Source organism: Sciurus carolinensis, chromosome X (genome assembly GCF_902686445.1).
Source record: "Sciurus carolinensis chromosome X, mSciCar1.2, whole genome shotgun sequence".
Classification (NCBI taxonomy): Eukaryota; Metazoa; Chordata; class Mammalia; order Rodentia; family Sciuridae; genus Sciurus; species Sciurus carolinensis.
In genome coordinates, this window is record NC_062232.1 from 6801047 (window position 1) to 6822974 (window position 21928).

Here is a 21928-nt window from a genome sequence, read left to right on the forward strand (position 1 = left end):
GTCCTATATATTGTGGAAAGCTTACCATCATCCCCAGTCTCTACCTGCTAGATGCCAGAAGCTCCCTCCCCAGTTGTGACAACCAAAAATATCCCTTAGGATGGGGGTTGAAAGGGAAAATTTGTCCCTGATTGAAAACAACAGATCCAGACAGATATTTTGAATGAAAGAGAGAATTTGCTTTTTTGCTTTCTTTTTTTTTTTTTTTTTTGTACTGGGGATTAAACCCAGGGGAGCTCTGCTACTCTCTACTACTGAGCTACATCCCTAGCCCTTTCTTTATTTTTTATTTTGAGACAGGGTCTTGTTATATAGCCCCAGCTGGCTTTGAACTTTCAACTCTTGCCTTGACCTCCCAAGTAGCTCAGATTATAGGAATGCACTATCACACCCAATTTAATTTGTTTTCCTGCTATAGAAAACAAAACCATTCACCATTTAGAGTTCCTACTCCACGTACTCTACTCTTTACATATAAATATTCTATTTCTCACAAGAACTCCTCCTGAATGATTTCCTTAAAAATGAAAAAAAATGAGAAGGCTGAAGTGCTGAGAGATTAATAGCCTCATGGCTTTGAAGGCCTTGAGTCAGTTTTGGAACCCAGAGGGAGCTGATGCAAATCCCACTGCTCCACAATGGTTCTTTACTTGATTTTTTTGAGACTGTCACTGATGCCCAAGACAGAGGGAAAAAGAGAGAGAGAGAAGACAGACAGACAATCAGAGACAGTCAGCTGAAAGGCAAGCAAATGTGAAATGACGGCTCTGCTGAGTTCATGGCACTTACTGTTTGTCTTTAACTTTCCAGGCTCACTGCTGCGGCTGCCTGCCTGGTTGATGGCCTTGACCATGAAGATGTACTTGGTGCCGCTTTGCAGACCATGCACTGTGTAGTGATTCTGCTTGATGTTGGGCACGATCATCCAGCTATCGGCAGAATTACACAGACCTGCAAAGTCAAACAGACAGGTGCAAGCATGGGCCATGTTTGCATAATTTTAGGATATTTGAAATTTAAGAATTGGTAAGTGAAGTACTTTGTCACTTTTTCACCCCAAAAATGAGTGTTCTGTGACCTATATATAGTGGGAGGGCAATCTGTTCTGTATTATATGTTCCTATTGTGTGCTCTAGATGGACGAGTCACTTAAAATTGCTGTGTTGCAAATTCTGTTCCATGTGAATGGAAGCAGCAAAGGTTATTCTGTTTGGAATCTTAAGTACTAAACATGAGCATGGTGTGTTTTTAGGTGCTGTGGGAATGAGGTGAAAGCAACAATTGATTTTTCCCACTTTACCCTCACCCCCAATATGCTGGTTGTCAAATTCTAAATCTCATTAATTCTAAGACTCACAGTGGATGAGGAGACCTAAGTCATGAAGAAGCTGATTTCACTAATACAAATGTGGTAGATTACATTTTTGCCTCCAATTCTTCACCCTGCCCTATATCCAACTCTACATGACTTTGCAGTTGCTCCCTCCAGAGAGGTGGGAAATAGTTTTTTACTTCACCATATGCCATTGGATTTGGTCATATGACTTACTTTACCTAATATCAAAAATGACAACATACAAGACATTGCAAGACCTTGAGGGTTTTTGTTGTCCCCTTGCACCTCTGCCATTGCCATGGGGGTCAACATTTTTTGGTACGGTGTGCTTATCCCAACAGATGAAACACAAGGGTCACCCTTACCACCAGGCCAATGTAGGAGCAAGTCCAGCAGAGATCAGTCAACCCCTACCAATCTCCAATGTGGGAGCTAAGGGTAGTTTGTGATACTGCAATAATGTGAACTCAGGAATAACATTAGGAAGAGAACCCTGGAGCAGCTGTACCTACAGGGAGGCTCAGGTCCCAGTGCAGATCTGGGGAAAGTATTCACAGGGAGTTTTGATCAGCTGCGTCCTTGAGATGGCTGGTTCCAGAATGGAGAAGACTGCTACTCTGGCTACATTCTGCAGGATGTGGGCTGAGGAGCAGGCCAAGGATTTATGACACTTGGAAAGAACATGTAGAAAAAAGGAAGCCAATTTTGTTTTGCAGCTGGCTGATGCTGGAAACATCTTTTGGTATCAGGCCCAACTCTCCTCTCTTCACCCATCAATCTCTACTCCAAAAGAACCTTTTCCCAGACCCCTGGTGACTGAGCTGTCATGAAGTTTCCTTTCTCTGTTGAATTTCCACCAACAATCCCTAGGAGAGGGTTGGACCTCTTTACTTCCTGAGGGCCTCCAAACTCACCTCCCCTCTTCCTCCCTTTTGGTTGATTTGCAAGTCAAAGAGTTAGTTCCTTTGATCTTGAGGCAACTTATACCTTACCAGGCTCTCAAGAAGCTGTCCCTTAACCTTTTTCTCCCCCTTGGTCCTACCTCTGAGAATCTAATAAAACCTTTCTGAAAAAATAGATTCACAAATGCATATACACAATGAACCATAAATATTTGCATAGCAAGACAGGCACAGACTCCCTGAGGTGTCTTTGAGTCATACTAAATGCTTTTTCAAACTTTTGAATTAAAATTATTCCTGGTATTCTCACAGATGAGAACTTTGTATTTTGTCAGTTGTGAAAACTGATTTCATATGATTTGTACCTTGAGTGCAAAGTATTTTCAGGTATACTCCAATAAGTCTTTGAAAATATACATGGAGGGCTGGGGATATAGCTCAGTTGGTAGAGTCCTTGCCTTGCAAGCATAAGGCCCTGGGTTCAATCCCCAGTACTGCAAAAATAAATAAATAAATAAAATAAAATTATATATATATATATATATATATATATATATATATGGAGATATCTATCTATCTATAGCTATAGAGGTATATATATAAGCTTTGTGAATTTTTGTCACCTCTTTTTCATTTCTACCTGTGAACATTTTCACCAGCAGACTTTCAGATTTGAAAAAACAAGCATAATAGACATAAAGAGTTTGAAAGTGTGAGTGTGTGTGTTGTTTGTATGTTTGGAGATTTAGTAGAGCAACTATAGGTACCACCCACTCCTTTTTTCTAGTTTTCCCAAACTCAACCCTGTGTTCTCCTAAGAAGTCCCACTTATGTAAGACACTCCCCTAAAAAAAATAATACAGTAACATAGGAATCTCCCTATGATACATCCCCTCTGTATTTTCTCACTTTCCCTTTTCTTTGAATGTATCTACAATAAACTCTAATTCTGGATAGTACCACAGTGAAATATTAGATTTTGACCCAACCAAAGAAGGGTCATTTTGAACCCAAGAGGCCTATAACTTACTTTAGTATTTAATATTATTATAATAGTAATAAAATTTTAAAAATAGCTTTTCTGTTGCCTAGGATAATCCACTTAAATTCCTAGATCTTTGTCAATAGTAGTCAGGAATGAACAAAAACAATAACAGCATTAAGCAGATTCAAATGAGAATCCTATCAATGTCACTGCTTTTACAATGACATTGTTTAATTGCATTATATTACAATAAAATGACCATTGTGGTCAAAGAAAGCAAATGTAAAAATGTTTCAATAAACTTTAAATCACTGTACAACCCCAAAGCTGGGTTTAATGTGGTGGGGGAATGCTTTCAGCAACATTATAAAGCAGATGTCTGAAATTGTTGCAAACTGTAGCTTGGCTTACAATCCAAAATCTTAACAAAGATTTAATATCTCAGAAATCTTTTCCAAACTAAAAAGGGACTCTGACTATCCTGATTATTTTGAAGAGGTCACTAATTTTTTTCCTTGAATATTAAAAGAACAAAATGTTTATGGAATAGTAAAATTTTATTGGATAGCCTTACACTGGGGCAATCTACTTTCATAAATACTAACAATTATTACTGTTTGGTCTTACCTTTATATTATTGTTATTGCCAGGACAATAATTGAGCAGTTGATTAAAAATGCCAAGAAAACAACATTGACAATTTTCTTTTGGGGGATTGAGTTAAGTGGGTGACTTAACATATGCCATTATTGCATTGCTAGTGTTGGTCTTAGGTCAGTACCATCTAACTTCTTGCACATGGTACTGGGTGCTGAGTTTGCTTAAGTGAGACGTCTCTGCCTTGACAATCCACTGTGTCAGGACTGGTGATCTACCAGGTTTTATTCATCTTTTGATGAAACACCCACCCAATAATCCTAAAACTTCACTTTGATCCAAACTCATTTTCTATCATCTTTGAGGGTGTTCCAATACTCACCTCTTTTCATTCAGTTTGAAGTACTAAAACAACAATGGAACTTGGAAGATAATTAGTCCATAATGAAGTCTAATTGAGTTTTTCAATTTTGTACTTTTTTCTTCATTCACAATGGGTCAGAAGCATTTCACTACGTAATGTATCTCATTCTAAAATCTTAATTACATTTGGGACTTCAGAGGCTTGAATGACAACTGTCATTTTCCCACAAAATATTATGTATAAAGCATCATGAAATATGAACACACTTTGGAGAGGTTGTCTAACATCCTTTACCTTCTTTCTTATAAAAATAGTATGTGTTTAATAACTTTAATGAATGTTTTCCAAATGACTACTTTGCCATGATGGCTTGAAGAAATGTAGCTTTATAAAATATGATATTATATATAGCTTTGGATAGCATTGTAAAATTAAATACACATCTACATATTAATAAGCAATTCATTAACATCTTAATAAGCCATAATTCTATCAATAAAAATAAAAAATTAATGTCATTAAATTTGCATTTGGATGTATACATTTCATTAGTGAGTCTTTCTGTGATTAAACAAGCTTCACCAATATTATCTAAATTTCCTTCACTGAAGCCAGTTGGAGGCAATTAACTACAACATATTATGTCAAGTGAAGGAACCATGACATGGTGATAGTAAAAGGTTTCCTAGTGACATGAGGAAAGCCAAGTTTTGAACATATCTTCTCACTTTCAGTAGAGTTTTACTGTTAGATTCTGTCGTTCAGTACAGTATCTGTAAATGACACTTCTCCAATGATACTGTATATGAACAAACAACATTCAAGAAAGGTCTTTCACATGTAGATTATCCCGGCAAATCACACCACTGAACTTTATCATATGACATAAAATATCAACCTTTCTTTTAAAATGTAATGATAGGTGAATGCAGTTTATATTTTTCTAGGAATACTAATTTTGAATACACATGTGTGACCACTGCGGCAAACACAGGGCTAAGGTCTTTACTATTTATTATCTCAACCATGTGAAGCTAAAGCATTATCTTCTTAAGGATAAGGAAACAGATTTGTAGGGCATTAATTTGCCAAAGATTACAGAGCTAGTGAGGTTCAAAGTCAGGTATTGAATGAAGGGTTCCCTTGGTCACTATAAATGCATATGATATTTAAGAAGAAAACAAATTTAAAAATGCTTGTATCTCAGAATTTATCTGAATTTATTCTCTTGTTGTTGCAAATTTATTTTGTAGGCATCAGGACTTCACTATCTTGGTTTTAATGGGCATAAAGATATGAACAAACCTAGAAGAGTGCCCCAGTTTGATAATCACAACCTGCTTCACTTTTTTTTTTTAGTTATCTCTAGAGACTGGGTCTTTTTGGTAATTGCATTAAATAAGGCAGGTATATAGTCTTCATGAAGTCATTTGCATTCATTTTCTTGTAGTAACTCAACAAATACCTCCTCTGGAATCATTCACCATAAAGTTAAGAGTTCATTATGGTGAGTAGTTTTACTCTTGTTGAATTTCGTTAGGCATGGCCTTTTTGAGTCAACTATTCCACTTCTGCATCATGGGTTGGTATTATTTTCCACACCAATAACACAAAGTCTAGTCATTCATAGTTTAGCCAACCGAGAAAGCCTACATTTTGAGCAATAAATATCTTTCACTTGAATGATGCAATGCAGCACCAGCATTGAGTTAAGGTTCTAAATCGAATTGCTTTCTCAACTCAATTCCTTCCTCCTCCCTGTATTCACACCTTTGTCATGTACCTTTGCAAGCCCTCTCATTTTCACTTGGGGTGGACTCAGAGGACTTGCTTTGGAGGCTTGAAATGTGTGTGTGCAATTGGGCCTGCCCTCACATCTTCACCTCTGCAATCCCTAGGAGAACAGATGGAACTGAATTGCAGGAGGATGAGACAGAAAGCAGCAGGTGAGCTTTCCCAGTGATTGAACTGCCATGTGCAACAGCCATGATCAATAGAACCTCCAGACACGTGAACAACAAACATATTTTAATATTCTACTTAGGTTCTGGGGTTGATGGTTATTTAGTAAGAGCCAAGTGATAAAAGTTGTCTCAGGCCAAGACTATCTACTTCTGAAAGGCCCATGATAATCTGATTCAAGAAATTTGGGGAGAGACATAATCATATAATGTGGTACCTGCCATCTAGTAGCCCACAGGATTCCCACTCCTTAATATTCATGACAGGATTCATGACCCACTTCAAAACTATAGAATATGACCAATGGCAGTGGTCTGTCACCTGTATTACTCCTGTGATTATATTACATTACATGGAAAAGGTGAAGGGAGTTTGTAGATATAATTTAAGGTCCCTAATCAGTTTACTTTGAGCTAATCAATGGGAGGTTATTCTGGGTGGGTGACTCAATTGGGTGAGTCCTTTAAAGATGAGTTTAGAAGTGAGAGACTTGAAGTAGCAGACTCTCCCTTGCTGGCTTGAAGAAACATGCTGCCATAAATAAATAAATAATAAAACAAATTCTGCCAACAAACTCAGGAATCTAGTAAAGAAACTCTTCCTTAGTTGAGTTGCTAGATGAAAATGCAACTCAGACAACACCTTGGTTTCTTCCTCACAAAACCCTAAGAAGAGGAACCGGATCATATGTGCCCTGATTCCTGACCCATAGAAACTGAAATAATAAATGGCATTGTTTTAAGCTGCTAAGTTTTGAGAAATTTATTTCACGGCAGTAGAAACTGATATTGTTTTTCCTGAACCAAGAAAAAATGATTTAAGAGAAAAACAATGTTCCTCACGGGGTCAAGAACCACCTTTTTGATATAAAATGACTAAATGTTTTTGTTTTCTGGTTATACTATTCACTTATCAGTCTACCATCTTTTGAATTTCATCTTCATTATGTTTGATGCAATATCTGGTTTAGTTTACCTAATACACTAGTAATATTTGCCACACAACATAAGGGAAAAAATTCCTTAAATGAAAAAGACATTAATTCTACTTGCTTCTTTTTGTTGTGTTTACTCTTCCATATGATATAGCAGTCAACGTGTTACAGTCTCCATATTGGTTAAGTTAGGTCTCAGATTTATTATGTAATTGTGTAGATGTTATATGTTTACCTTGCTTTAAATCAGATTTCTCCTGTTAAATTCATGGCATATGTGTCTAAGATCGGTGAAATACAAGCTCATACAGCTGGGAAAATGCATTTAAAAATCATGTCACCTCTCTGAAGGGCAATTTGGCAATGTCAACCAAAATTAAAATGCGAATAATTTTTTCCTAGCAAATGCACCTCAAGAGATTATATTAAAGATAGACTCCCCAATGTGTGAAAGAGAAATATTCAAGAATATTCATTGAGGCAATGTTTTTAAGGGCAAAAGATTGGAAACAAGGTAAGTATGCATCAATAGAAGATGGGATAAATTAGCACCCATCTTTATGATAGGAGACTACACTGCCTCAAAAAGTAATGAAGCCATTCTTTATTTGTGCAGAAATAGAATGATCTCTCAGACACTAATATTTAGTGAAAGATAATAAAAAACCAAAGTGGAGAACTGTGTATTGTGTGCACATCCACAAAGGGATTTTAGAGAATTAGTACTTCATGATTTGCAGCAGTGCATATACACCTGGAGGTTAGGAATGATATTAACATTCAAAATCTTGGAAGGAGAATAAAATGATGTTGAACTGTTGCCACAGCATTGCTTCTCAGACTTGCCTCAAAAAGCACTTCAAATATCTGGGGGCAGAATGATGTTTCCAGGGAAATGGGCCAGAATCAGAGAAGTCTTTCTGGAAGTACTAGTTCTGACTCAGTGCATTACTCCAAATGTCTAGTTGCTGTCTCTGCTTCTAGTTTTGCCTTATTCCACCATACTCTCCACAGTGCTCCTGGGTCAGTTTCTAATTGTACACCTGAGCACACCACTGCCCTGCAAAACTCTCAAGCCCACAGAGGAAAACCAAAACATGGTGCAGCATGTTTTGGGGGACCCTCTTAATTGAGCTCTGCTTGTGAGTTAGGATTCAGTCACTGATGACTGAGAACATGTGCTTTCTGCAGCAGACTGATATGGATTTGAGTTTTGGTTCTAGTTCTCACTCTTCATTTTCACTATCTCCCCTTCCTCACCAAAATCTCCAGTAAGCCTTAACCAGGTAAGATCTCCCAGTGTGGCACCCCACTTTGTCTCTCTAGACTCTCTTCTCTGCAGATTCACCCCTCTCTGCCATACCCTTAGCTTGCTTCTGGGGATTCACTCATTCCCCCAATACTTCTTTTAACCATAACTTCTCTCAAGACTTTCTTGTCCCACACAACACTTCTGCTTCTATTTCTTACTTACTTTGAGTTTTCCAAAGCTGTCGTTCACATGACATTTCATGGCTTTCCCCCTTCTACTCAAAGCTTACACATTCTTGGAAAATGAGAAGATTTTAATTGAAATTTCCAAGGCAGAGCAATTAGGGGGAGGAAGGTGAGAGGGTGGGGGAAAGGAAAGGAAGCTGGGAAAAGTGGCTCTTGGGATGTAGGGGGAATCTCTAGATGATATGGGCACTTACACTTGAGTCACTTAGAAGCTGGGGTCTTTTTGCATCACTGTTTTAATTAATTCTAAATCTAATTTCTATTTTAAGCATCATGTGCCTCAGAATTACTTGTGCTAGCAAAGAACAGTGTAGTTAAGAGAGAAAAGGTTTATATAATAAAAGCATATTAAGTTGATATAAATTTATTCAAAACATTTCTTTGCTGAAAAGTGACTGCTATTCTATTCTATTCTACTTTGACATGTTCTATTTTTCATTGCAACAGAAGTTTCAAACATGCTCCCCTGCAAAACCATTTCTTCTGATCCTTTACCATTTCCTCAATTCAAGGTAAATAACTGTTGGGTGTAGGAGTGCTTCCTATATTTCATCTGAGTAGTTACTGCAATTTGAGATCTTCAAATTGTCCATGATGCCAAATATCACACAGGCTTCAATGAAAGAGGGACCCCTCTGTATTGAAGGTAAGGTAAGAGATTCTTCCTAGGTAGTGCTGGTTAGTAATATTTGAAGTGATGGCACCAAATTAGCTCTGCACAGGACAGGTATTTAGTGCTATTCATTTTATTAATTCCTCTTTTTTTAAATTGTGAAATAACACCCAAATAAGTACATAAAACCAAATGTTTTAATGACTAAAGCATGTAATTATCACTCAGAAATTGCCATCAACCCCATGAACCACCATATGCTTATTCCCAGAGATGTCATTCTCTCTCTCATACCTTGTTAAGTACAGTTTTAACACCTATGTATACATCTTTAAGCGAAATAGTTTATTTTGACCTTAAGTTACAAATTGATAAATGGACTCATACTGCACGTATTCTTTTGTTTCCTGCTTCTTTCCTATAACAATACGTTTGTGAGATTCATCCATGTGGTTTGCTGGAGGTTATTAATTTTCATCAATATTTGGTCAACTATTTTTACTAGTGCAGTATAAGTGAGTGCTATCACGTCCTTGATCAGGAAAGACGAGCCAATAAATATTGTGCATTCTTTCCTTCCTTGTCTACCTTTGATGTTGAATTTCAAAATACAATTCATCTGAACACAACCACAAAATAGAGAAGGAAATAGACCATGAGATACTCACTAACGACATTGGCTTGCCCAGTGAATATGGTGTACTGAAGCTCGTAGGAGACCACGCTGAATTCATCATCAGAGGTCCAGTGGACAGTGATTGTGTCATATGAAGCTGTGCAGAGCTCTTCTCTGATTGTGGGAGGGTTGGGAGCTGTGGGGTCAAAAGTACTCATAAGTAAAGAACCAAACTCCACTGGTTCATCTCCATCTTGGAGATGTGTGACTTAAAGCAAGCCTTTAAAAAATAAGCCCATCAGGATTACTATCCTTGACATGGAGACCTCAATCTAAAAACATTCGGTTGGCTGGTTACTGCTCTTACTTTTAATAAGTAATATGGCAAAAGCCAGCCAGTATGGATTTGTCAGGTTATCATGGGAATATGTTTAGGAGATTAAACAGACAATACCTGGCATGAAGAAAACATGTTAAAACGTGTTTAAAAGTAGACAAGATAAACTTTTGTAGTTTTATTCATTTGGGGCAGGGGGTTGACTGGCAATTTTTTTTCAGTAAATGGCCCAGTGGTAAATATTTTGGGCTTTATGGGTGAGATAGTTGCTATTCCAACTACTCAACTCTGCCATTGTGGCAAAAAGCAGCTGTAAATAATTTGTAAACAAATAAGCATGACCAGGTTCCAATAAAACTTTATCTACAAAAGCAGGCAGGGGCTAGATTTGGTCTGTAAACCAAACTTTGGCAACTACTGATCTACTTGGTGCCAGATATTTTTATGTTTAGGCATTCAACAGGAAAAATGCTAATGTTTGTTATTTCACAACAAATCAGAGTGAAATAATTATATGTACATTTCTTTTATTAGATATCTTTATGTCCTCTTTTCAAAAAAGTTATTGGTACAGACATATTTTCTTTTCATTTCTCAATTTATAGGTGATATTTCAAATGTAGAAGACCATGATTAACAATCAATTGTACCTAAGAATATATTTCCTTTCATAAGGAAAACGATTCCTTGGCATTTGGTTAACTTTATCACTGGGAAGGCTGCTGTTTTATTTCTTTAACACATTCTTGAGGAGAAAAGTCTAAATCCTACCAAAACTATGATTTTTAAATGACTTCCACTAGATTGATTTCAGTAACTGGTTTTATGAGAAGAGAATGTGAGCAAGAAAAAGACTAGGCAATGAGTGTTTTGAATTGGTCATAATATTTTAGAGAGGAGGTTGGCAAACTATGGTTGTGGGTCAAATTTGGCCCACTGCCTGTTTTTGTAAATAAAGTTTTATTGGAACACAGCCAGGCTCATTCAGTCATGTATTGTCTGTGGCTGCTTTCCCACAACAGCAAAGTTGAGTAGTTGTGATCATGTGGCTTGCAAGCCTAACACACCTACCATCTGGCCTATTACAGCCAAAGTTAACTGGGTTTTGCTTTAGAGAATTGATCCAGGGTCCTTATTTCTACTCTTCTGTGTACCAGAACCTAACTTCAAATGGAGAAACATGTTCTCATTCTACAGATCAGGAGCAACCTTTGCTTACACTGTTGCAGAATTCTTCCTGCTCTAAATTTTGATTAGAATTAATGAGTCCTAAACAAACCCAAAGAGTGAAGAAAATTAATGGAAATGGCAAATTTGAAGTCTGTTTCAGTAGTCTTCATTTTGCACCTGAAATATATCCAGGACAAGTGTAATGAGAAGCAAGGCTGGTGTATTAAGTCAATTAGCTTAGCTTTGCTTGGTGGCTGTTGAATTCCACAAACATTGTTGAGCATCTACAATGTGGCAGGTACTGCATTAGTTGTGTGTTAAGATGGCTCTATGTAACCCTTAAAGCATTCTTTCTGACACATGTATTTCTACACCTGTCTCCCAAAGTATCCACATGTGAAATTTAGTATCATGGGGTGTGACTTGGATGTGCATGAATCAACCAACACCAGTCAGGAGATGCATTCCATAGAAACCCAGCTGCATTGTAAAATGTGCTTATTATCGTCTGTGTGGTCCTGTTGGTGTGGGATCACCCCTACATGGATCAGTGAAGAAATACATATACTTTCATAATTTAAACAGTTTGCTAAATTACTTCTCCATCAACCATTGTAGAAAAATTCTGTTCTTTCTATATTGTAATATGTGATTACATATAAAGAAAATGTTAGTTCAAAATAGGCAAGTAGCTGTGAGACACATGGCAGTAGCCACAATCAGGAAGGAAATGTCACCTCTACAGGTTATTAACTTGACATACCACTTAGAGGCATGTCATAGGGGAAAAAAATCTTGTTTTCACAGCCAGGCAGGCTAACCCTGTTTTGATTGTAAACCCAATGGGTTTGTCTTGAAAAGTCAATACCCAATTTACTGTAAATGAGAACAGCAGCATGCTGCCAATTTCAATACTCACACAATCAGTACCAGAACTGTTATTTTCTTGCCTTCATCACAAACACCACACAAGGAATGGTGGGCTAATACTCTACAAACACTTCACTTCCTGCTTATAAATGTCTGATAAACTATTTGGACTTGGCAATATCAGCCAAGCATCATATGTTATGACCAGGATTGATGTTATGTCTAGAAATGGCCTGAATTTGTACTTGGGGTTGACAGCTCTGAAGGCACAATACCAGGTACCCCATATGGCCTTTAGTTTGGCATAAACAGCTATAGGCATGATATACAGTGTGCATGTTACAATTCCACTCAGTTTCCCCTTTAACCAATACTTTTTGCATTCCTATAGAAATTAAAATGAACATACATTGTTGAAATATTATTAATTTTTGGGAAAGGAGCAAGATATATTCATCAATGGGACCCTGATCTGGGGCAACATGTCCATGTGCCCAGGCAAATATTTAACTTTCCACTCTTCTCTAACCTTGGGGATGAACTTGCAACTTGGATCTGGCCCAGAAGACATACTGAAAGTTTGCTAGGTGGGTCTTTTGAGCAAGATTTTGTTTATCTGATAAACAGAGAAACTTGGGCTGGCAGAGCTTTTTGCTCATCAATCCCCCTACTGTCCCTGTCTTTTTGCTTAGAACTTCAGCATATTGATTGGAGGAAGTCACATGGCAGCCATGTGGCCAAAAAAAAAACAACAAAATGAAGACCCTAGAGCCAGAAAAGAGAAAAATCTGATACCTGAGGTCATCACCAAACCACTGTCCAATCCTGAACTGTATGCCTCTATTCTGTTTCTCTGATACAAGCACTCCTTGATGGGTTCAGAAAAAGTCAGTTCAATTTTTTGTTGCTTGAGACCAAACTCATTCCCAAATGATATAAGAGAAAAAAGGGTATTTTGACCAGAATACCATGCTGAAAGCAGTTCAGTAGCCATGAGCTACAAGTGGCAGCTTGAATTCTAATTGAATTCAACTAAAAAGTTAATAAAAGTAACAATTCTCTAGCTACATTTCAAATTTTCAATAGTCCCATGTGCCTAATGTCTAATATTTTGAATAGTACAGATATAGAACATTTCTACCATTGTTCTATTGGGTGATGTGTGCTTAAATAAATCTCAGAATTAAAACTAAACATGGAGGACACTGTATTCATAAATACTTGAAACCAAGTTTGGTTCCTTATTGCAAACGTTCTTTTAAGTTGATTTCTTTCTTCTTTCATAGGAATGGTAGTTTGTAAGAGAATTACATAAAATAAAGGGATACTTGTGTGATGACTTGACTTCCTTGCAAATGCAGAAGAAAGGCTAAAAACAGCATCTTGGGTTTACACAAGGAAAAACTCTGATCTGCCAGGTATAATGCTCCTTGAATATAGAACTCCTAGCTTTCTACCCACAGTCTATAAAAACAAACACTATACAATGTTCCCTCTCTCCTTCTCCACCTTTCTAGACCACTTTCCCACAAACATGCACACACAGGATTGGAGTTAAGAAACTGACACCAGGCTCAGTTAGGGATGTGGTTTCTGGAAGGCCACATGTCCTAAGTGCAGTACACATCTGGCTTCACTGTGTACATTGTGTTTTCCTGAAGGCATAGACCCTGGTGGCTTTGGCTAACACAAATAAGGTTGTCTGAATAGTCCATATTCTTTTCACCAGTGTTCTCTTAATTTCTGTGTTAGAAGCACAATAGCAAAGAAAGTTTAGATGTACTGCTAAGAATAGGAAAAGACTTAGTTTTTTTTTTCCTTTAGTTGTTGTTTTCTAAGCTTGACCAAAAATTTGCCATGCAGACATTTGACAAGATGAAATTTGGTCTGTTTTTGGGGGAGGGGGATCTTTTCTTTTTCAGTGCTGGGACCTGAACTGAGGGCTTCATGCATGTGAGACAAAAGCTTTACCACTAACCTACATCCCAGCCCCTGAAATTCACTTACTATTTTATTGGAAAAAGCAAAGGTTTTAGGCATCTGTACAGACCTGAGCCAAACTGTAATTTTCCTACTCCCTCACTATCAGAGCTCCAGCAAGATGGCTGACTACCATCATGTCTAAAATGAGGATTATTTCACTTTACTTAAATTCAATATTGTGAAGATTAACATAAGGTGGCAAATACAAAAAGCTGGAACAGGGTGGATACCTAGTTTGTTATTTGCTAATTTTTTCACTGCTAACATCCTGGGAGAGTCAGATGCCTTTCTAACATGAAATAAAACATACTTATAAAAGAGTGAGGGAAATGGTGGTAAATATGCTTTTAATGGTTGACATTCTCTTTTATCTCCTGACTTCAATTAAGTCTTGGGCTCTGTTGTTTTGGTTGTGAAACAGAGTGCACAGAAATTGTTCCTGGGAACAACACTCCTATGTCAAAAGCACACACCTCCAGTTTTCAGGGAATCACTGACCTTATGGCAAAGTGTATCACTGAAGGTACACAATATTAAAGAGAACACAAAAGATAATACCTGTAAGGTAATCCAGACACTCCAGCAATTTCTTCTCTCGGGAAAAATCTAAGGCAAAGGTGTCAAATGTGTCATTGAGGTTGATTTCAGGAATTAGGACCTGAGAGGATGCAGTTGCCATGGAGACTCTGTAATTTAAACAAAACAACTTTTTAGAGATGTCAAGATGGCTTTCACCATCACTATGGAGGAATTTTTCAAAATAAGAGGAAAAGAAAAACCATTCTTTTGAAAGTGACTTCAGAAGAATCTGGATGGCACAACACAGTAACACAAAGAAATTGAATGCAAGTTTAAAGAAAAAGCAAAGGAACTGGGAAACACAACAGAAAGGCTTCCACCTCTTCCTTTTTACTATCAGAAAAAAAATTCCCCTGTGGAGGTGAAAGAATATTCATATTTCATGTTGCTGTGTATTTAACAGCCTGGCCCCATCACATCTAACCCGAGCAAGAAGCACATTGCTTCAGGCAGTTCTTCACACATCTGTCTGGGAAGCTGTTTGTTCCTTTCAGACGTGCCCCTGCTCTACTTCAAAGGGGAGTCTCCAAAATTTCAAACTGCATAAAAGGCAAAGTGAAGATTAAAAAAGAATGTTTCCAGATATTGGATTAGTTTAATCAATTACTAGCCTCTCTCTAAAATAAACACTAAAAAAAAAAGTTTTTGTCTGGCTCGTTTTCATTCTCCCTGTATTCATTTTTTTGCAACATATTCCCAGCAGATGCCATGGAAAATATTCATGAGTTTTCTCACAAATTCCCCCTGTGGATGCACTGTTTCTCCTTCTCACTTAGGCTTTCTGGTTAGAGTTCTTGTGTATGAACTATAGAGCAAGGAAGGAATTGCTGTGTATCAGTTGCCTATGTGCCCTGAAATTGATTTGTAAAGTTCAGATATTAATAGCAGAACATTTTACCTGGTTCAAAATGCAAGTGATTCTCTTAAAACCAAGAAAATTGTGACCTGAAGTATAATACCTCTGAGCTATCAAACCAAGCTTGACTTGTGATTTTGCTGAGTTAGGTGTTTTGTTAAATTCTGTAAACATCAGTGAACTGGGAGTTTTTGTGCAGAGAAACAAATTTAAAATGATTTAACTCTTAATCTAGTTACTTATTTTCAAATAAATATAATTGATGCTCATTTGTACTAGGCCATGAAGCTAGCTGGCAGCATCCAGGAAAAGTTTTGAGTCTGTATTCTTCCACTTAATCTAGAAATTTTTCAACCAAGTTACACCAAGTGTTATGGCCTTGTGAGGAATACTGTTTGGTCTTAAAAAAAGGAATGAAATGCTGACACATCTACAACATGGATCAACCTTAAAAACATTGCGCTTAAAAAAGCTGGACACAAAAGGTCACATACTGTATGATCTATTTGCATGAAATGTCCAGAATAGGCAGATCCATTAAATCGTATACTTTAAAATGGTTAATTTTACATAATGTGAATTTTATCTCAATAAAAAGAATACACTTGTAAAATGCTCAATATTCTTGGAAATATAGTTTCTACAGTTGCATCTCTGGCATATTTTCAGTGTTAAATAGGAAGGAGAGAGGTTAATCAGTAATATCGTAATTGGAATGTTATCGGAATCCATGGATGAACTAAGTCTGAAAAGGCATAAATGCTAGAAAGTTTCAAGTATATGAATGAGGGTGGAGAACCTAACTTCACTTCCTCATGGGGTCACCAAAGGCAGCGAATAGCAGGGTTGTATGATTTTGATGACTAAATATTCCACCTAAGGGAATTACGCTAATTATTGATACCAACAGCTGTTAATTTAGACTGGTGTGTATCGGGGTGCTTGCTAGTCAAATTACTTTCAATAAATAGTCAATAATCATTTATAATGTCCTTAAAATTTGTCACATACCGAAGAGTCCAAACTCTGCATCAATAAGAAAAGTTAAAAGATCTGCTATTATTCTATTGGTACTCCTCAAAAAGGTATTTCAAAGGAAAAATCTCTAATTTATCCTGTTTTGTAACCTCTAATGGGGAAAACTGCACCGAGCTACCAGCAAACAAGCACTAAACTTCTGATTGCACTGCTTTGCTGCTCCCCAATGGCACCATTTGTGCTAAGCAGGTTTGAGATTGCTCTGAACACCGATAATCTGGCTTTGAGATTTTCCCTGCTCAATGGCTGAAGCCACTTGTTCAGGCTCATCCCAAATAGACTTCGTTCCCAAGTTTCTCCTGGTCCTATGGCCAACAAACAATTAAATAAAACATGTTTTTGTCCAGTGACATGCTTAAAACAGCTGTCATCTAGATGGTGGGAACCAAAAAGATAAAAGTGTCTAGCCTGGGAGGCAAAGACTGACAGCAAGAAGCTTTGGAGATCACTGCAGCTTCTAACACCTACATGGTTTTTTTTTTTTTTTTTTTCTTGATGGAAGAAGGAAAGGTACTTATCTTTGGCAACAATTTCAAATTTTTAATTGGAATGACAAAGAGGAAATCTGCCAAATTCAATATTGTAGGTCATGTTTTTATTTCTCAAATCCTTAATACCCATCTTCTGGCCTTTTAGATAAACTGCCAACATTCACTAGGGCCATTCAGGCTGTGCCACTTCCTCAGTTCTTTAAAGTCCTTAAAGTCCTAGCACATACACACATGTACACATGCATACGTAGGGGTGTGTGTTAAGCTCTTCTTGATATTTTGGAGCAAAGGCCTTGTGTTCTATCATAATGCTTAGGAGGTGAGTTGCACATTACTTTCTATTTCTATTTCTGCTTTGATGTCCCTAATCTCCATGACACTCAGTTGTTAGTAACCACATGGGGCCAGTTTTCCAGAAGGTGGATGTGTCTAGAACTAAACAGTTCACAGGGCTTCTGCCTAACAATGCACATCACCATGGTAAAACCCAGTGAGGTCTCACAGTAAGACAGTATGTTCTACTTTGGTCAGTTCAAGAATTCCCAAACACATTTGGCTTTGTAACCTTGCTATTGTCATAATACCTCTCAACACCCTGCAAATACACTTCGAAGCCCATGCATGAGATATGCTCTAATTTTTAGAACTAAGCAAATTCTTTCCAGATTTGACAAATGGAGTCCTTATCTTTATATTCTGGAAAAGTCTGACAAATTCTTGAGCTGTCTGTGGCAGTAAGGAACTGAGTGATCACCTTGGTATTGGAGAACTTCTATGTGTTCTGAAAAAAGGATTCTGTTCAGAGGGAATTTTCTTTTCACCATCCTTTTGATACACATAATTTGTGATTTTAATTTTAGATTCTTTACAAACAGTAAATCAACTTTCTTATGCCTGAATTTAGCAAATAGTTTTGCTCATTTAGCATAATGTTAAAAGGTGCATGCACAATCACATCAAAGTCGTATGTATTAGTGAATCTTGAGAATGTAGTATGTCATACATTCTATTTGCATTCATCTAGTGAGTGGGAGGAAGGGGATTAGCACTTATTGCATGTTCACTTTGTAATAGGAACTGGACTAATGCTTTTACCATGCTATTTCATTTTATGCTTACAGCGACTGTTTACACATCATTCTTTCATTCACTCATTCATTCACATGGGGCAGTTTGCAATGTGCTGGGGCTATAATAGCCAAAACAAGCTGGCTGAGATTCCTGACCACTTGGAACACATAAGCAAAATTAGACTCAGAAGTGTTAATGAGTGGCTCCAGTGCCATCCATAATTACTAAGCAATTAGCACAGTGCCAAATAGTTAATTCCAAAGCATATGCATCTCCTACAATGTAAAGCTTATGGCTCTCTTATGTTTTTTTTTTAATGATTCTGAATTGGAAAACTTTGTAGTTTTGATTTAGCTTATAGGAGAACATCTACTTTAACTGAAGTAATGAGGGAGGAAAAACCTCATATAAGTCTCATTTTAAGAATGCCTACAGGATTTAAAGTTTATTTTGGGTGCCATACTTGACAGAAGAATGAAGATGATTTGGAAGTATTTGCGAGGCAAAACCCAAGACAGACACAATAGAAGACAAAATCAGAAGTCATGTTGTAAAGAGGCATGTTAAACAGCAGGTTGAAGAACAGAGGTAGCTAGACAGAGTAGCATTGGAATAAAGACATACCAGGAGGGCTCAACTGACATCAAAATATGAAAGTATACATCCAGGTAGCATTGACGTAGTGTCTATGATGCTTAAGACACGTTCTGCTTAAGACTTCAACAACATTATCACAATAAGAATAGCTAATATGAACCATTTTCCAAGTACAAAAGGGCTCAAAGAACCACATTTAAACAGGGGTAGTACTAGGATTTGAACTCAGGATCCCCATTCTTTATCCAAGCCAAACACCCTTTTACCACATCACAGCTACTTCAAAGAAAAAGCCTTGGAAATTAACCAAGGACATTGATAAATGAGAGAGGGGAAGAGAGGAGATTGCAGAAACAGGGACAAGGGCTTCCAGCACATTTTTATAGGCACTGTGGACTCAAACTCTAGGGAAGCATATTCTTTGTGGAAAAAGAAATTAAAGTTATGTTTCCATTTCTGATGAGATGGGCTTGTTTACAATGGAGCTGAATGGGACCTGACATGTCCCACAAGAATGGAAGGCAATCAAATGTGGGCATTCATGTACCCATTCATGTGCTTATGATAGGCTTCAAATGCTGGTCTTTCAGCATCACTGTTCCAGGGCCACTTCTCACCCAACTGGTAGGCCAGGTAAGAATTTGCTGAGGAATGCAGTTCAGAGTAGCCACATCATCTGGTTATCTCCCAGGTAGAGAAATGGACTTTTGGATCCCAGTTGGGAATCCTGACCTAAGTGTAAATGCTATCCATAATAGAGTGTCCTCAGTATATTGGAATTAGTGCCATTTAAAGTTTTTAACTTTAGGAAGAAGAATGAGCTGTTGGATATGGTTCAGATGACAGCAGTGCAAACAATTAAATACTTGGAACCTAGGAGTCAGAAACAAAAAACTGGGCTCGCACAGTGAGGAGGACAGAAAATGGATAATAGCCAGCTGTTATACATGTCTTTTAGAAGAGATACATATCTAACCAGCTGCAAAAAGAATTCTTCCCAAATATAAAAAATAACACAGTGAAGCTGGCTGAGTAATAGATCAGAGTTGTAAAAATACTGTTCTCTGATCTTAAAGAACAATGAAAATGGAAATGTCAATGCTTACCTCTAGATATTTTGAGAATTAGCACAATGCTCAACACATGCAAGCACTTAATAAATGTTAGCCTCCTTTCTCCTTTGAAGAAATCAAGTTGCAAAATGGTGAGCATGCCCCCCCCCCAAGCCATGGGCTGGCAAAACAGAACCTGTAGCCTGTTTGGTAAATGGTTTTATTGGCACACAGCCATACCCATTTGTTTCCATACTATGTCTGGCTGTTATGGAGTTAAACTGGCAGGGTTTAGTAGTTGTAACTGAGACCTGCAAATCCAAAAATACCTATTCTCAGATCCTTTACAGAAAAAGTTTGCTAATCCCTGTTTTGGAAAAAACACCAGCATGAATAAACTCTCTGGGTTATTTTAGTGACAGGATTCTATTTTAATTTTACATAAAGGGCAGTTACCTCTGAAAACAAGAATGGATGAAAAGTCAAGGGCATTTACATTGCTCAGAAATGTCATTACATGGCATTGGTTGTAGCCAGTCCAGCCCAGAGCATTTCTGGATCCAACAGAATTACTAGAGTGTTTGCTTGCCATCCATGGAGATGAGTAATTTTTATGATAATTGAGTAGGTGTACTAAAGGAATACTCATCCTTGCTAGTTTCACCGCCTTGCTGACCATTGAGATAACATCACTTTAAAGTTCCCTCCCCTGGAATACAAGGGATTTGAAAAGAAGGCAGGATGAAGTTGACTGTTTGGCCCTTTCTCTTCTACGTGAGTCAGCCTTGACCTTTTCAGGTGAGGTCAAGTTTCTGAACCAAGTAAAAACAGGCCTCAAAGACTGCCACCTGTGCAAGGTTTTTTTAAGACAGATGATGAACAGTGCAATAGAAGAAAAGATCCCCTTTTATGCTTCTCCCTTCCTTTTGTTTCTTTGTTACCAAGTGTACTATAAGATAGAGACTAAGATTCACAATAAATGCTGTTCATGTACTATCATAAGGTCCCCCTCAAGAAGCAGGTTGATTTTATTCTTTCTAACTGGTGGACTCTTGTTTCAAAGACCTTGAACACTGAAAGGACTGTAACATGTCAAAGAGAAACATCTTTAGCTGGAGGAAACAGCTTGAAATCTCTATTGTCTCTGGTCCTCAACCTTGAAAATGAAAACAAAAGCACTGAGGAGTAACCCGAACCAATCACATTCCAGATACAAGGGACCAGCAGCCCAGGTACCTCCCACCGGCCCCCTGGAACTCACCTCTCAGTGATATTCTTAGCAGTCTGTAGAAAACGGGCATGATCATTCTCCTTCAGAGAATGTTCTGCTTGGGAGATGAGAGATGCCGACCGCTCAATGCACTGTTTGCAGTTTGCAATCTGCTGAGCTAGTTTGCGAAGCCTCATCACCTTGAACAAAAGAGGCAAGGACACAGAGGGTTACACGGTGCATACCTTCAGTGAAAAGGTACCGGGCTGGTCCACTGTAAAGTGTGTGCTCTGTTGTATGTAAGCCATCCTTCCATAAAAGTTCAAAAGTAAGCATAGAGACATCAAAATCCGGTAAAGCCCAGTCAGGGGACTCTTGTCAGAGATATACTTTCTCTTCTTGGAGAACTGTTGCTAATTCATTTTATGAGGAAACACTGAATTGCTAATTGCTTCCCTGTTGATGGGAAAAAAAGGTGTCACCCACTAGCAAATTACAAAGGGTCATCAGACCTCTTCCCTCCACTATTCCACACAATTACTCTAAGAACATAGGGAACTCAGGTTTTCATCTATGCCATTAAGAAAACAAAACAGCTCTATAGGTGCAAACTTGAGACTTTGGCAAAAATCATTTTCTAGACACTTCTTTGTATTCATGTAATAAAATTGTGATGTAAATGCATTAGGTATTACTATTTCCTACTCTACCTCAAACTCATGTATTAAATTAACAGAAAGGGAGCATTTTTCCCATTGATTAATATTTTTCCTGTTGAGCAGATGAGAGAAAGCCAAAAAAAGCACAGCTGGGCCATTTCCCCTTACTGGGAACGTCATTTCCAGGCACTTTGTGCTTACTTGATAAC

General features: G+C 37.7%; 1 protein-coding gene across 3 annotated transcripts in view; it reads right to left on the minus strand.

Annotated features, from left to right (window-relative positions):
• The window catches only part of Mid1 (midline 1), a 358166-nt gene that overhangs the window by 11518 nt on the left and 324720 nt on the right, over nucleotides 1-21928 (minus strand). For all 3 annotated transcript variants that reach the window (XM_047536731.1, XM_047536734.1, XM_047536733.1), the window contains exons 5-8: nucleotides 21112-21260; nucleotides 14725-14852; nucleotides 9859-10002; nucleotides 790-951 (exon numbers count right to left, since the gene is read on the minus strand). In XM_047536731.1, the coding sequence (XP_047392687.1) occupies nucleotides 790-951; nucleotides 9859-10002; nucleotides 14725-14852; nucleotides 21112-21260 (583 nt within the window). The remainder of the gene's footprint in view (nucleotides 1-789; nucleotides 952-9858; nucleotides 10003-14724; nucleotides 14853-21111; nucleotides 21261-21928) is intronic.